The following is a 15,137-nucleotide window of genomic DNA, read 5'->3' as shown; positions in this document are numbered from 1 at the left end:
AGCTGCAAAATGTTCTATCTTAAAATTAACTGCCAAACAAGATTCAAGAATTCCACTTGCCAGATACGTAACGCTGTCTCCAGATTCTACAGGTTTAGTTTATGTCACTAGGGCAAGGGTTTCCACATTTGCAGAGCGTATAGGTCATGCTTATAGATTCATACAAGGTATCTACAGGCGAGGCTGGAGGGATCTAAAATCCCGTTTGTTTATTATCTTACTGTAAGTAAGATTGGCAGGGTTTGCAGAAACCGGTTTGCACTGGTGACAGTTTCAGAATGGCTGCTTCTCTGGGACGGGGGGATGGGATGTGGGCTGAGACATTTTGCAGAATGTGTACTTGAGAGAGAAACAGTGAAGAGTAAGGCTTGGAAAATAGAATAGTAAATGAAGGGGAAAAATAAAGGGAAAGCAAATGGGAAAGGAAAGAGTTTAGTAAAATCAGGAAAGACCAGGAGATAGAAAATAATTTTTTTATGGAGATAAATGGAGTTTATTTCAGCAAAAGGAAAGAGCAGCAAGCAGAGCACATAGCATTTGGCTCTGTAGTAAAGGACTCCTCCTGCAGTTTGCAGGTCACAAGTGAGCTGAGGCACAAGTGAGGATTCTTGTAGTTCATTGTCCTCACACAGAAACAGTTTTCCCATGCCAGGAACCAAAGCAGTCCAAAGTAAGCCAAGACTGAGAGAATTTTGAACAGTACTCGAGCAGGCAAACAGGAGTGCAGAGTTTACTACGCAGTACGTCTGCTCTTGACTTCCAGGAGACCTTTATCACACAGATAAACATAGAAGGTAACTTATACTAAACTCCATCACTTGTATCCCAGGCACCTATTTCCATTTATTGCATTTGGCAGTGCGTACCTCTAGCAATACCGTATAGACTGTACATGCATAAAAGTGCAGACTAATCCCGGATCAATTTTATTGACATCAATAAAGGTTTGCTCCCTGGGCAGCCCACTTTAAAGTTGACTGGGATTTACCTACAAGGCTGTAAATCACACCTGTGCAGATGCACTTAGGAAGGTTTGGAATAAAGTACACAAACACAGCCATGGTACACAGGACTACCAGGTGCATAATGTATATGCTGAACTAATTAATGACTGTGGGTCTTTAGCACCCAGGTGCAAGCAGTAAATTAACCTATAGAAAAGCTGTCTCAGACAACTGAGAATTCTCATGAAATAAAATTGCAAAACAGCATTTCTGAGGCAAGAGCTACTCAGCCTTGCTAAAAAAAAAACCAACCAAACACAACGCAAAGAGAGCGCCCAAAGCTTACATAGAACTAACACAACCTCTTAGTCAACGTGGGCAGAAAATCTCTTTTGTTTCTATTCAGCGCCCTCTTCCCTGTTTTTCATATCATGCTCCAATGATGGATGTGAGTTCACACAAAAGTCCATAAACCCTCCTGATCTGTCAGAGGCATTAAATGTACGGTTACCACCCAGATCTTTTAATAGTGTTCTCACACTACAAAAGCTGATAAATCATCTCTTTCATGTTGCAAAACTCATGTATTGTGTTTGAAACCAAGTAAACATCCCCAAACGTGCAGGAGTCTTCCTGTTTTGTTTAAAAAACCCCTGACTTTTACTTCAGCAAGAGCACATTTTACAGGAGTATTATTTTGGATTTTGCTCTTTGTGGCTATATTGTATGTTCCTTACATTGAGATATTAATACCAAAAGGAAGTAAAGAGATGGCATAAAGTAAAAGCATAATTCCCTTTCTGCTCTCTTCATTTTTTAGGGTGAGGAAATTCTGACTCCATTGTGAAAGGTGCTAGTGTTAGAGCAGCTGGTGCAATGGTTTTCCAAGCATTTTAAAGCACATACTTGATGCCTGAAGTTTTGTGATTTACAAGGAGCACTGGGAGGCCAGTATGACACCAGCAGGGCCCCCCTGGCGAGGCAGGGGGTCTCCTCCCACAGAGCGGCAGCTTGCAGGCAGGGCGGCTGCCCACAGCTAGCTTGGCTCTCAGCTCGAGTATTACTTTTCCTAATCAGTGTTTGCCTTGCGCAAGAGTTATACTTAACTGAGTATATAAGGCAACGCGCTGAGGAGGTAAATACGTGCCCAGCTTGCAAAATGACAACTGGAAAGGACACAGCACTGCTGTCCTTGATTCTCACCATCGGGGCCGCAGCACTTGTAGCTACTGGTAAGCTTCAGAGGTGTTTTTCCCTGTTGCCTTCTGTCAGGGGATGGAGGACGCGTGCAGCTTGCTCACCTGGGGAAACCCTGGCTTTATTGGAGAGCCGGGCACCCTGCCTTGCTTTATAGAAATTAAGTCTGAATAGCAATAGTTTTTTATGTCTTTCTGTGATGTGTTTTCAGTTATTTGTCTTATTTGCCTTCTTTGCGAAATCAAATTGCTGTTCCAAAGTCTTGTCTGCTGAGGCAGAGCAGTCCACTGTTCCACATTTCTAATTTGGTATTGAGAACTTTCACACAGATCTTAAAATTAGTCTTACCTAAATGTTAGCAGCCTTTGCATATGCCAGACTATTTTCAGCTATGTTAGAAGCTTTTTCTTTTGGCTGCACATACTATCAAGGGTCCAGAATGTATTTTGTGTATTCACAAATCTTAGAAAGAGAATGTCATTTCTTAATGAGAGCAATCTATTGGACTTTAAACTAACAACCTGGATCAAAGAGGATTAAGATCTGTATGCAATTACTAATGTGTGTGGATAGTAGGACAATACATGCAATATACCCGAGGGAGATTATATGTACAAACTAACCAGAACGCAGGCTGAAATAATGTCAGTTATACTGGTTAGAGTTTGTTGAAGCCTTATGTATGAAAATTAATTGTTTAAGCAAATAAAAGGTGTATAGCTAAAGCTCTTGGATTTCTGGCAATTATTTACAAATAGACCAATTACGTGATTTTGTGCTCACATCCCCCAGGAGAAAAAGCAGAGCAGCCAGAAGTGGTGACCAAATACGGGAGAGTCCAAGGGTACCAATTCAAAGTAGACGCAGCTGAGAGGAGTGTAAATGTCTTTTTGGGACTTCCTTTTGCTAAACCTCCAGTTGGACCACTGAGGTTTTCTGAACCCCAGCCACCCGAGCCATGGAAAGGGGTCAGAGATGCCACTTCCTACCCGCCCATGTAAGACAATCACAAAGCCATTGACCTTTTTAATATTTTTATATTACATGCAACTCCAGGACACTGATGTACAGGGCAATAAAAAGCCATGAAGATAAATTCCTTCGTGCCATCTTGTTACCACCTGCAGCTGTTAATATGAATGCATTTCTAAAGACATATTTATAAGCTGCTCTTTTTGTTAAAAACTATTATCTAATGGGCATCAGTGATGAATTAATATGGACCAGCGCTTTGCCTATAATGTTCTGTTTTGGGAGCATTTCATCATTACTTAGCAATGTTTATAAACTGTGTAGCTTTGGAGCAAAATCAGAAAGAAGCTGAGGAAATGCTGGAATAAAATATTAGAAGAAAAAAAATGCTTAATAGGACACATAAGAAATGCAGACCAAGTCTTCTCTATATTGTAAGTGTCTTACTCTATTTGTAGTACTGCCCCTGTTTAGTGCCTCAAGCACTAATACCTACCATTACAATATAAAAAGCTGTTGAAGATGTAAAATAACTAATTTGCATTTTCATTGAAGTAATTTGTAGCCATATGTATTTGCAGATATATTTCTGTAATATTTTGAAACATGCAAAATTATATCTATATGTCACTGTGTACTGCCATACACTGTGGCTCCTTTTTATGGATCTCCTTAATGCCAGGTCAAAGGATGGAAATATATTAAAAGTGGAAAAAATATTATAAGTTTGTTTTCTGTTGCCAACAATCTAGAAATGTACTAGAGATTCGTTTCTGGTTTGCACTTCATTGTGGAAGTACAAAAACCTACATTTCGTAGCTTTGAGGTTTTAGTTATTTCTGTTGCTTGTTATTTTTTCATTTATTCAGGTGTCTACAGGATAAATTACAAGGACAGTTTTTTTCAGATGTTATTACTAATAGAAAAGAAAAAGTTCTTCTCGAAGTGTCTGAAGATTGCTTATACCTCAATGTGTACACACCCGTTTCTACAGAAAAACAAGAGAAGCTGCCTGTAAGCAAAATCATTCTGAAACCTCTAGCAAAATTATTGTACAGCAAACCTACAATCTGTACTATTTGCAGACTTAAAGGTGCAGTTTTGTGATGATGATCAAGTTGCATGCTTTGCCCCAGTAAATATTTGCTGAGCTTTACAAGATACGCAAAATCCTATTTCACAAATAAAATTTTAATGACATTTTAGCTAGGCGATGTTTGATTTCCTCTAAATAATCTGTGAAAAGTCACGAGGTGCTGGTATAATGTAAGTATTTAATAAAATCAATACCATTTTGTAAAATTGCAGGCCTCATATTTGAAAGACTTCTACTATTTGTGAAAGGTAATCTGAAAGAGTCAGGAGTCAGCATGCAATAGTATATTTTAGTTTACACTGAGTTTTTATCACTGGGGGCTCTTATCTGTGCTGGGTTGTTTCTGGTTTGGTCTTTGCAGGTCTTTGTATGGATCCATGGAGGTGGATTAGTTTTTGGAGCAGCTTCATCATACGACGGCTCGGCGTTAGCGGCCTTTGAAAACGTGGTGGTTGTAACAATTCAGTATAGATTAGGTATCATTGGATATTTTAGGTAAGATGTTTTATCTCAGTCTTTGCTAAGTGATTTCCAAAATTATGTGTGCAAAGCCTTTGTGAAGAGACATGCAGAATACTTGCTTATGCAACGAAACTATATGTTTCTTAATTACATGCGCAACAGTTGGGAACAATTTACGAGTCCCAGGTCAGCTCCCAAGTCTGTTCTTGTTTGAGTGCTTCTCCAATCTCAACACTTTCTAAGCCAGTTATTTTCAGTTGTGCAGAGAAGCTCTATGTGAAGATTGGCAGGTGACTTCTTATACCACAGGTTGTATTTTTCTCTGCCTTTTTTCTTGGATGGAGCATTTACACAAATCTATTCTTTCTCCTCAGCACTGGTGATAAGCATGCCCGAGGTAACTGGGGGTATTTGGATCAAGTAGCAGCTCTTCAGTGGATTCAGGAAAATATCGTACATTTTGGAGGAGATCCAGGATCTGTCACTATCGCTGGAGAATCTGCTGGAGGAGTCAGCGTTTCTGCTCTTGTAAGTTCACAGTAATATCAACTTTTAACTACTTAGCAAAGAAAAGCATCATCCATGTTCATTTTTAATAATTGCATGAAAAGTCAGTGAGAGAAAAGGGATGGTTTCATAGTAAATGACACATCACCTTGGTCTATAATACAATGTGATATCAATACAGCTTCTGATTGATGAAAATATTCTTCTCATGCACAAATCTTGTAGTTCAGACCCAAAATGTTATTCCTTATCTACTGAATTGAATTCTGCGGGGTTTTTTTTGGGGTTGTTATTTTTTTCATTGCCAAAAACCAAAAACTGTATCCTTGTGAGGGAAGTCCTTTAAGAGGATGTATCGCCCATTTCCAGTTTGCTTTGACAGTCACTTGTGCAAAACAACTGAGGCGAATAGTCATGATATCTGAATTTGATGTGCATTTTGTGCCCCAGAGATGATGCATAATTTTTACATCAACACTGAGCACACTGACTAAGAGATTCTCCTTCTCCAGTCTCTCACAATTTGGTACAGCGCACACAGTGAGACCAGGGTTCAGCGATATATGTGATAAAAATTCCTGTGTCCTAAGCTCCTGCCCTCTGGCTGATAGTTCTTTATTCCCCTCCTGCAGCACAGTCAGACTATCTTGGACATAGTTCTGTTCCATCCATATCTGGCTCGCAGTGTCATTCCATGAAGTCTTGGAAGCAAGGAGTGGTGGGAGGGGAAAAGGCAGACATGAACTCCTTATCCCTGACCGGGCTGCCAAAGCCCTCTGCATAGCTAAACCATGATCAGGGGCTGCAGAATAACGCTCTTACAACAGTTGTTTTCAAAATGTTTTAAATGGCAATTCCTGATACTGAAATTCTAAGTCAGTGGTCAGAACGTAATGCTTGTCATGCTTGTGATGCTTGTTCTTGCTTTTTTACAGGTCTTATCTCCCCTGGGAAAGGGCTTGTTCCATAAGGCCATTTCAGAGAGCGGTACTGCAATCAGGGTTTTGTTCACTGACCAGCCTGAGGAGGATGCACAAGTGGGTATTTTGGGGTATTTTTAAGTATTTTTTCCAGATATCTTAAACTGCGTATTCCAAAATGTAAAAACGGATTTTTTTTTTTGTGAAACTACAACCACAGTCACTAAAGACAGTCTTTCTGTGTGCAGATAATACATGTTTAATGATGCTTTGCTTTTCACATGCCCAAATATCCACATATGTCTGAGTGAAAGCAAAAGACTAGGGAAGTGAAGAGAAAAAGCAGGGAAAAATTGTGAAATGTAAAGGAGTACTACAAGATGTACTGTCTTCAAGAAAAGTTGAGCTATAACTTTTGGCTGGAAAATGGGATGAGATTCTGAATACTCTTCGCTTCCCCTCCTGTTTGATGCCTGATGTGTGCAAATAAACAAGACTTTATTAAATTTGTTTATATTTGAAAAGAAGAGCTGACTTCAACCCAATTATTTTTTTTTCAGCTACAAGAAAAAACTTCCAGGAACCCAGATCTGATAATCTGGGATATAAAAGAGGCAACGTTATAATGAGCTCTGTCCCTCTAATGACAGCTATTACTCCACTCAAAAAGAATCATCAAGAATGGCACAATGTGCTCTTTGTTGCCATCCACATGGTTGTACTCTGACTGTGCATCACTCTAACTCCTTCCTGCCATCCTGCCTTCTCAGCCCAGCATGTTTTTTACCAGAAGGACTATCTCGGTCTATTTCTGTATCAAAATATTGTGGAGGCATACACTTGAAGTTTAGACTCCCCCCTGCTGGACTCGGGCTGGGTGGCACACAGAGCCTTCTATGGGAAGTGTGTGAAAGTGAGGGGGGTTTTTTTGTTGATTGCAGAGAATTGCTACTGCCTTTGGCTGCGAAAAATCCAGTTCAGCTGCAATGGTTGAATGCTTAAGAGGAAAAACAGAAGAAGAGATAATTCAGACAACACTAAAAATGGTAGGTGGAATTTTACTTCTCACATTGAAATGGCATTTCAAATTTTATCATAACAGAGTGTACTCTTTCTGTGTTGTAATTCTAGGAGAACTTGAAATGAATGTAACATCTGACTTTTTTTGACCTTTTCAGGATTTGACAACACTGCAGCTATGCTCTACCTCACCTGAAAACTGTAAACAGGTTACTTCCCTTTCATTCTGCATGGACTTTGAGCTGCTTGTGTTTTGCTGTCATGCTCTACCAGGGGAAGGAAAAGATTATATGGAATGTCGCAGCTTCTCCTGCAGAACCTGAAAATTAACTAATATAATATATTATGTCCTACTTAAAATTTCTTATCACAGTGCTGGCTTCCATGTTCCTGTGCAGTTTCGACACAGAAGTTAGGTTTTCCGCTACTGCTCCACGCATGCGTAATAGGATTGAACTAACTAAGAGGTGTAAACTGGACATCATCCCCTATGTTTCACAAATATTAAAAATAGAATGCTAATCTTCACAGAATCTTCTGCCTAGTGCAGAAAATCTATCTGAGCAAATTTAGAGATGGTTTCAATGCTATTCTTACACTTTCACTTGGCACTTTATTTTGTTTTGCTTTGGAACTGCAGTAAATATCTGAAATTTTTTTCGAGAAGCAAAATTCATGTATTAATGAAGCTTTACTTTCTTTTTTTTTTCCCTCCAGCCTTCCCTGTTCATCAGTGCATCTGCAGATGGTGTATTTTTTCCGAAGAGTCCCAGACAATTACTATCTGAAAAAGTGATCAATGCAGTCCCGTATATAATAGGAGTAAATAACTGTGAATTTGGATGGGTACTTCCTATGGTAAGAGACTCATAATGTTGTTATTTATATATCATTTTGTTAATATAAGACTTTCTAATAAATATGATTCACTGTATCACACAGACAATGAAATTTCCTGCTTACACAGATGGTCTGGATAAAGATGTTGCACGTCAAATTTTACAGAGCTCCTTAGCATTATCACTTAAGGTAAGAGACCATTTTCAGAATAACCCAGTGCTACTTCTTCACTGGTCTGGTTCTATATTTGTACTCCTGGGGGGGTGTATTTTAGAGGCAAACTCCATTCTGTTTGACAGTTTCCTATCATGGGGCAGTAATGGGCAGCAGATATGGTGGATCCCTGTCGCCAGTAGCAATTGAAAATACACCCTAAATTTCTGTCCTAAATGCCCCTCTTTTTAAGAAGGGGTTCTGTGGAAATCTGGGAGTGATTCAGGTACCTAAACATAGATCTCTTGTGACGTTTTAGATACCCTAGGTTACCCAAGACACACATGGTACCAGCAGGTATGACACAAGACCTATAGAACACACCATCCTGAAGCAGCAGCTGGAGACTAGAAAGGATTACCTGAGGTGTTTAAAATGGCACTGAGACATCTATGTTAGGTATCTTGAGGTTTTGCTTCCCTGTAATTTACAAACCTTTTAGCCTTCTGGTTCCTTTGTGCTCTCCTGAAACTACTGGATATAGAAAAATGCAGATTAATAGGTAAGAATTAAGGACTTTCTAAATATGGCCAGTACTTGCAATGGATCATTCAGTGTCACAGACAGCCATCATGAACTTGGAAAGGCAGAGCCCAGGCTTGTTCTGAGAGGGAGTAAATTACAGCCATCTGTGACAGTAAATGAATTTTATGCAGTCCAAAAGGATTTCTTTTCTCTTACAAGGGTTGTTTCCAGCCCTCTCAGAAGTGAGAACAGACTACCGTATCTATTTATCAGCATCACTGACTGATGTTTAGCTAAAGATGTTTGATCTTTAGACCTTGCAAACCTCTTTTCCCTGGGAACATTTATATCCAGTAGCTGTGTAAGTCCCAGTCCTGAGCCTGAGCCACACTCTGGCACAGTTGAGGATTTTCTCTGAAAGAAGGTAATGTTTGGGGCTTAGCCAGGGACGCACAGATGGCACACTCAATTAGTGCTGCTACTCTTTATAATACTCATCATCATGATAAGAAGTATTTTTGTTGTTAATTTCAGGGTATTACTACTGAAGTGGTTGATCGAGTATACAATGAATACATAGGGAATGCAGAAAACCGTGCTCAGGTGCGAGATGGCCTTCTTGATGCCATAGGAGACCCTTTGTTTGTTCTCTCTGCCATTGAAGTGGCTAGATACCATAGAGGTGAGTCTCTCATTCAGCATCTGTTAGAAGAAATGTAGAATTCCATCCTGGGATGTGTTTATGGACAGTATGCATCACACTTCATTATCCAAAGAACTGATAGTGTTTTCATTTTATCAAAAAACTTTGTAATGAAAGCTTATCATCTTTGGTGGGCAGGTATTTTCGGCTCTTAAACTAACACTCTTCTTTATATTTTCTACTAGACGCTGGCAACCCAGTCTACTTTTATGAATTTCAGCACCGGCCAAGTTCAGCGGCAGGTGTTGTACCAGATTTTGTAAAAGCAGATCATGGAGATGAGATTGCCTTTGTCTTTGGAAAGCCATTCTTAGCCGGTGATGTATCCATGCTTACTAAAGTATTCCTTTTAAGACATCGTTATTGTTAGTTTTACTTACTGGAGGGCTTTTAGAATAGACTTTCTCTCTTAGAAACACTGAAATCAACATAGGCGTTTCCTGTCTTTAGTAGTAGTTACTTTTCATGAAATCATTCATCTGCAGTTCTCTCCTAGGGCTCTGCTCAGGTAAAACTCCCGTAGCTCAGAGTAACAAATAGAACTGATTACAGTCTATTGGAATAAATATAGCTGCTGCTTTTTCCATTATTTAGTTTTTAATGTTGCCATTTCATCTCTTACTTTGCAGGGTATGCTACAGAAGAAGAAAATAAACTTAGCAGAACTGTTATGAGATACTGGACTAACTTTGCTAGAAATGGGTGAGAATCATGATGCTAATTACAGCTCAAGTTTTGTCTGTGCTGCCTGAAACATAACAGCAATACTTAGATGGTGGTTCCTATAAATTTGGCAGAATTTAAGATAAATATTTAAGCAAATTATTTCTATTCTTAATGATTGCAAGAAAAATCTTTTATATGAACCTGCAGACCAAAAAAGAAAAAAAAATAATCCAAGAGCTATTACTCCATCTCTAATGGAGTTTTAGATCCAAAATTAATGGCAATTATTAAATGCTTGCTATTCCACTGATGAGCATTTTGATAAAAAACATCGAACCATTCAGGTATTAGAATCACATAATCTGAGCTTGTGTTGATTTTCTGAAATGTGCTCAGCCTGAGCGGCCAGAGCACAACTGATAGGCAAATGGAAAGCTAACTTTTCATTATATTATTTCCAGAAATCCCAATGGAGAAGATTTGGTCCATTGGCCTCGGTATGATCTGGATGAAAGATACCTGGAAATAGACCTAATGCAAAAGGCAGCAAAGAAATTGAAAGAACGCAAAATGGAGTTTTGGACGCAGCTCACAAAACAAACGATGAATGAAAGGAGAGAACACACAGATTTATAAGAGTTGTGGAGGGTACAGTTTGCATTTAAAACCCGAGGTAAAGTCAAACAAAATTAGTTTGTCAGGATGCAGAGTTTAATAATCACCTTCTAATTCACTATTACGTAATCTGTTGTCATAATCACAGCGAAAAGAGAGAACCGAGGGAAATCTGGAATGTTTAAGGGACTAAAAATTGCTATTTAATGAAGCAAGCAGAAAAACCCCACAATCTTTCAGATTCAAAAAGACCATGGTATCTACTCTGTGGATATCAAAACTGAATAATGCTCCTGTGAGAAGGGGGAATGAGGGAGGAATTTGGCAAATATATTGAAATCTGTAAGAAATAATCTATACAGTGTCTATCATAAGTGTCATAATATGTTATGTGCATATTCCCCTCTTCTTTCAGAAGAGAATGATCAGTTGTCATTCTTACAGCCTCTTTCCACTTTTTTAAATTGGAAATAGCTTGTAGGGAGCAGGACATCCATCAAAAAACACCTGTCAGGGTGGGCTTGACATCTCGCAAATGAGGACAGAAAATCTCCACTTGTTTTCTTGTTTTGTAAACTGTTATAAATAAATGTTGCTTTTGATTTTTTTTGAACTTCCTTTTCTTTCGCTTAACTGATATAGGCTAATTCCAAGAGGTTAAATCACACCCAAAAGCCAGAAACGTGCCCAGTTTCTTTCTTCAGCCTGAAGGATTTCAGAGATGAATTTTCCAGCTTTTCTTGCAAGACCTGAATCCCAAGGCTCTAGGGTTTCCTAGAGACTGTGCTGTGGTGTGATTATCTATTCTCCAACCCTTCCTGGCAAAGAATTCGCTATTCCCTGGCTGGAGGGAGGAGGCATTGCTGGCAGGAGAGTGTCATGGGTTTGGCCAAGTTGGTCAATGCTCCCCCCCAACTTCTCATACACGGAGAGGAGGAGGAGGAAAGATAAAGAGATTTACGAGTTTAGAAGACACTAAACTACTTTAATGAAATATTAATAATAAAATACAAAGGAAAATAATTAAATAAATACAGTATATACAAAACTGCATTAAGCTCCCAGGATGGCATCACCAGCAGGCACTGGGGAAGTCCCAGACTGGACTCAGCGACGGGTGGGAACTGGATTCCACAGCTGGAGTCAGGAATCCATGGATCAGGATCAAAGGCAGATGAAGAGACAGGGTCGTCCTCAGACGTCGACCATTGAAGGAAAGAGAGACTGAACTTTTGATCCCTCAGCTTTTATACTAAGCATGGGGCAGATGGGATGGAATACCCCTGTTGGTCAGGTTTGGGTCACCTGTCCTGTCCGCTCCTCCCTGCAGGTGGGACCCCTCTACGCTTTTCCATTTCTGACCCTCCGATGGGGCAAATAACAAAATTAGCTGACCTTGGTTGTTACAGCAATAAGTATAAGCAAGAGCCTCTCTGCGTACCATTCCTTGCCACAAACTGTAAACATTGGTCTTATCACTCTGAGAACGAACTGGTTTCGGCACAACATGCTGTTAATTTCAGAGAGTTAGAAGGGGCCTAGCTCAAAAATAAAATTACTGAACGGAAAGTTGTTTTGGTTTTACCTCAAACCAGGACAGAGAGACACCCACTGAGACAGAGGGGAGAGCAAAGTATGGTGGTGTTCACTGATGTTGTCAGCTCAACATTGTCTGTGGGCCCACAAAGGGAAGACCTGCTGCTGTGAAACCCACGTACCCCAGCCTTCCTCCTTTCCAGGGCACTAGCAGCTGCGATCACATTTTTGGCATCTCTGGAATGCACACAAGTAGCGGAGTGGTTTTTTTGTGAAGTTACGTGACAAGCAAGATACACTTGCCAGGCACAAAGGAACGTACCATGTAAGCATCCAAGAATCCATAACATAGATAACAATAAACAAACAGCAGTAAATTAGCTCTAATTACCCCCCTAGCCGGTGTGGAGCTCACCCTCCCACCACCCACAGTGTCCCACAATCCATGGCTGCCCTTCCTGGGAGGGGCTGTCACAGCCACACATTGGCAGCCCAAGCTCCTGCCCGCAGGGGCTGATTTCTGAGGGATGTCATCTTCTTCCTCCTCCCCTCTGGGTTCACTTGGGCTTGCTTTTACACACCGGGGGACCTCGAGCAGTGTGATCCGTACTGAGCCTCTGCCTGGCTACCCCCTTTTGTGCATTTTTTCCATAACTTTTAAAAAACTACTATTTATTACCATGACTTGCAAAAATACATCATTAAGTAACAGCTAATTGTAGCAAGAGCGTTCAACCATACTGCTACTTCCGTCTCACATTTCTTAATGCAGCATATGGGGCACACTGCGCATTTTATGCCTTCCCCTGTTTTCATCTAAAGTAGCATTTAAGACCGTTACTGGTTTATTTGTTGAATCAGTGTTTCTGGTCTTGCAGGCTCACAAAAATTTTTATCTTAAACAAGACAGAAAAAAATCCCATGTGTTTGTGAATGCAAAATCATAGGTATAACTTTTGTGGGAAAGTGAAGCCGATCAGTTCATTAGGCACAAGTGGTAACAAAGTAGTTTCTGACTGCGGGAGAAGCAGCATTCTGTTGATCGCTCTACTTTAAAACCCCAATTATAAAGAATGGTAAGCTTTCAAATAGATGAGAAAGGAATAATACTAGGGCCACAACGTGTAGGTTACCCTTAAGTAGCAGATTCCTACATTATTATCGTATATCTTTAATATTAATGCTCACTTGATACAGATACCCAGTTTGGGTCAAGATAAGAGTACATATGCGTTAAATACAAATGTATGCACTCTGCACCTATATTTGAAGAAATTCTTAGCAGTATATTTAGTTGATAATTTTCAGCAAGAACTGCTGATGTTGTTCTGTTTTTCACATTCTGTCAATAGAACACTTAATCTTTTTAAAAAATGTATTAATTATACATAATTTCTGTAATTGCCTTTCTAAGTCGGCGACCAAGCAGGTTTGTTACGTGCCATTCCCGCTTCTCAGGTCAGCTCTCCTCTGGCAGAGTCTGTTCCATAGGGCTGTCTCAGAGAGTGGAGTTGTGGCCAGAACTCTGATAACTGACCGTCCTGAAAAACACGCTAAAGTAAGTAATTTTAAAATGCATATTGTTCCACATTTTACTCCTTTAATGGTATTTAGTATTGTTACTGACCTTTTAATATTGTAGCTTTCCACATATTGATGCTTCCCATGGAAAAAAGTCCACCTGCACATCCATTTATGATACTGCTTTGTTCAAACTTGCAAATACTCAGTATTTTGCATGCTGTTGTAACTTATTTATGTCACAGCTTTTACGAGAAACATGATGCCGGTCTTTAGTTGTGATGGAAGGAATTGGAGTTCTGCAACATGCCTTAGCATTCCCAGCACAGTGTAGCTGACGACTGTTCACTGTCACTCAGTCACTGAAGAAAGTACTGCCCACAGAGGAGTAAGTGGCACAGTTAATATAAGAAAATTGTCAGTCTTTTGTTACACTGATTGCAGGAAATTGCAACTACGCTGGGTGTGAAAAACCTGATTCAGCTGCAGTGGTTCAGGGCTCAAGAGAAAAAAAAGCAAAAGAGAAGGTAAGCATACCTCTAAAAACGGTAGCTAGTGCTGTGCTTTTTTTTATGAGACAGAATAAATCCTTCTCTGAGACTAAGATAACTTGAAGCAAACACATTCTATGACACTTGCTGGGGTTTTGCAGGACTTCACAAGAGTGCACTTGAACAATAAATAATACCGCACCTGGAGAATCTGAACAGGAACATTCCCCACCCTGCATTTCAGGTAGAAGCATATTCATCACAGGAATGTAAACAATTAATGCTTCCCCCCCCCCCCCCCCCCCCGCCCCGGGAATGGCTATGAACAAGGCAAGCTCACAAATACCAGAAAGAAGAGTTAAAATTGCAAAAATGGGACTGTCCAGCTTTGCACAGCTCTTTGTGTCACCTTTGTCATCAGCGGGGCACTTCCCAGCAGCTGGCTGACCTTTCCATACAGCATGTGAGAGGGAAGGACTGCAGACTGCAGGGAGCAACACAGCATGCATCGAGCCTTCTAGGAAACACAGTCACTGAGAAAGCTCTCCTTTTGCAAAACTCACCTTTTGTTAGTAGCTGTTTCACCTGTCGCCATAACCAGTTTTTCTACATCACTGTGCTGACCTGTCAGTTCTTTTGCAATCTTAGCACGTAAGGTTATTTTGACCTTTTACTCATCCAACCCTGAGAAGCTGGGATCAGAAACTGGTTACCAAGTCATTCTCTGTCTTGAGCATGCCATATTAAATTCTTGTGTGGAACAAAAATTGTGTCAGAGAAACTCGGAACAAGGCCTGAAGCTTACTTACCTTTGACATTATACATTATCACTAAAAAAAGGTCACTTGGGTGATTTCTTTAGGTCAATACTGAGAAAGCTGAATTATCTTCCCAAGCAAAACCAGTATGTGAATAACAAAGGGGTAATCACAGTCAGATTGTTAAAATTCTGTTTTCCTTATGCACAGG

At 40.0% G+C, this 15,137-nt stretch overlaps 1 protein-coding gene across 1 annotated transcript; it reads left to right on the top strand.

The window, feature by feature from the left end:
- The first annotated feature begins 66 nt into the window (after nt 1-66).
- On the top strand, nt 67-11,238 carry LOC134515530 (fatty acyl-CoA hydrolase precursor, medium chain-like). The gene is made up of 14 exons (XM_063334609.1): nt 67-2,176; nt 2,934-3,138; nt 3,983-4,127; nt 4,571-4,704; nt 5,046-5,199; nt 6,114-6,215; nt 7,040-7,144; nt 7,277-7,327; nt 7,836-7,976; nt 8,061-8,147; nt 9,171-9,318; nt 9,525-9,656; nt 9,969-10,041; nt 10,467-11,238. Exons 1-14 carry the CDS (start codon nt 2,104-2,106, stop codon nt 10,639-10,641), a joined length of 1,725 nt encoding a protein of 574 aa, XP_063190679.1. The 5' UTR covers nt 67-2,103; the 3' UTR covers nt 10,642-11,238.
- Nucleotides 11,239-15,137: the final 3,899 nt, after the last annotated feature.

The sequence above is a fragment of the Chroicocephalus ridibundus genome, chromosome 4 (assembly GCF_963924245.1).
Source record: "Chroicocephalus ridibundus chromosome 4, bChrRid1.1, whole genome shotgun sequence".
NCBI classification, from domain to species: domain Eukaryota; kingdom Metazoa; phylum Chordata; class Aves; order Charadriiformes; family Laridae; genus Chroicocephalus; species Chroicocephalus ridibundus.
The sequence above is the reverse complement of the archived record's forward strand: the minus strand, read 5'-3'. Positions and strand labels throughout refer to the sequence as shown.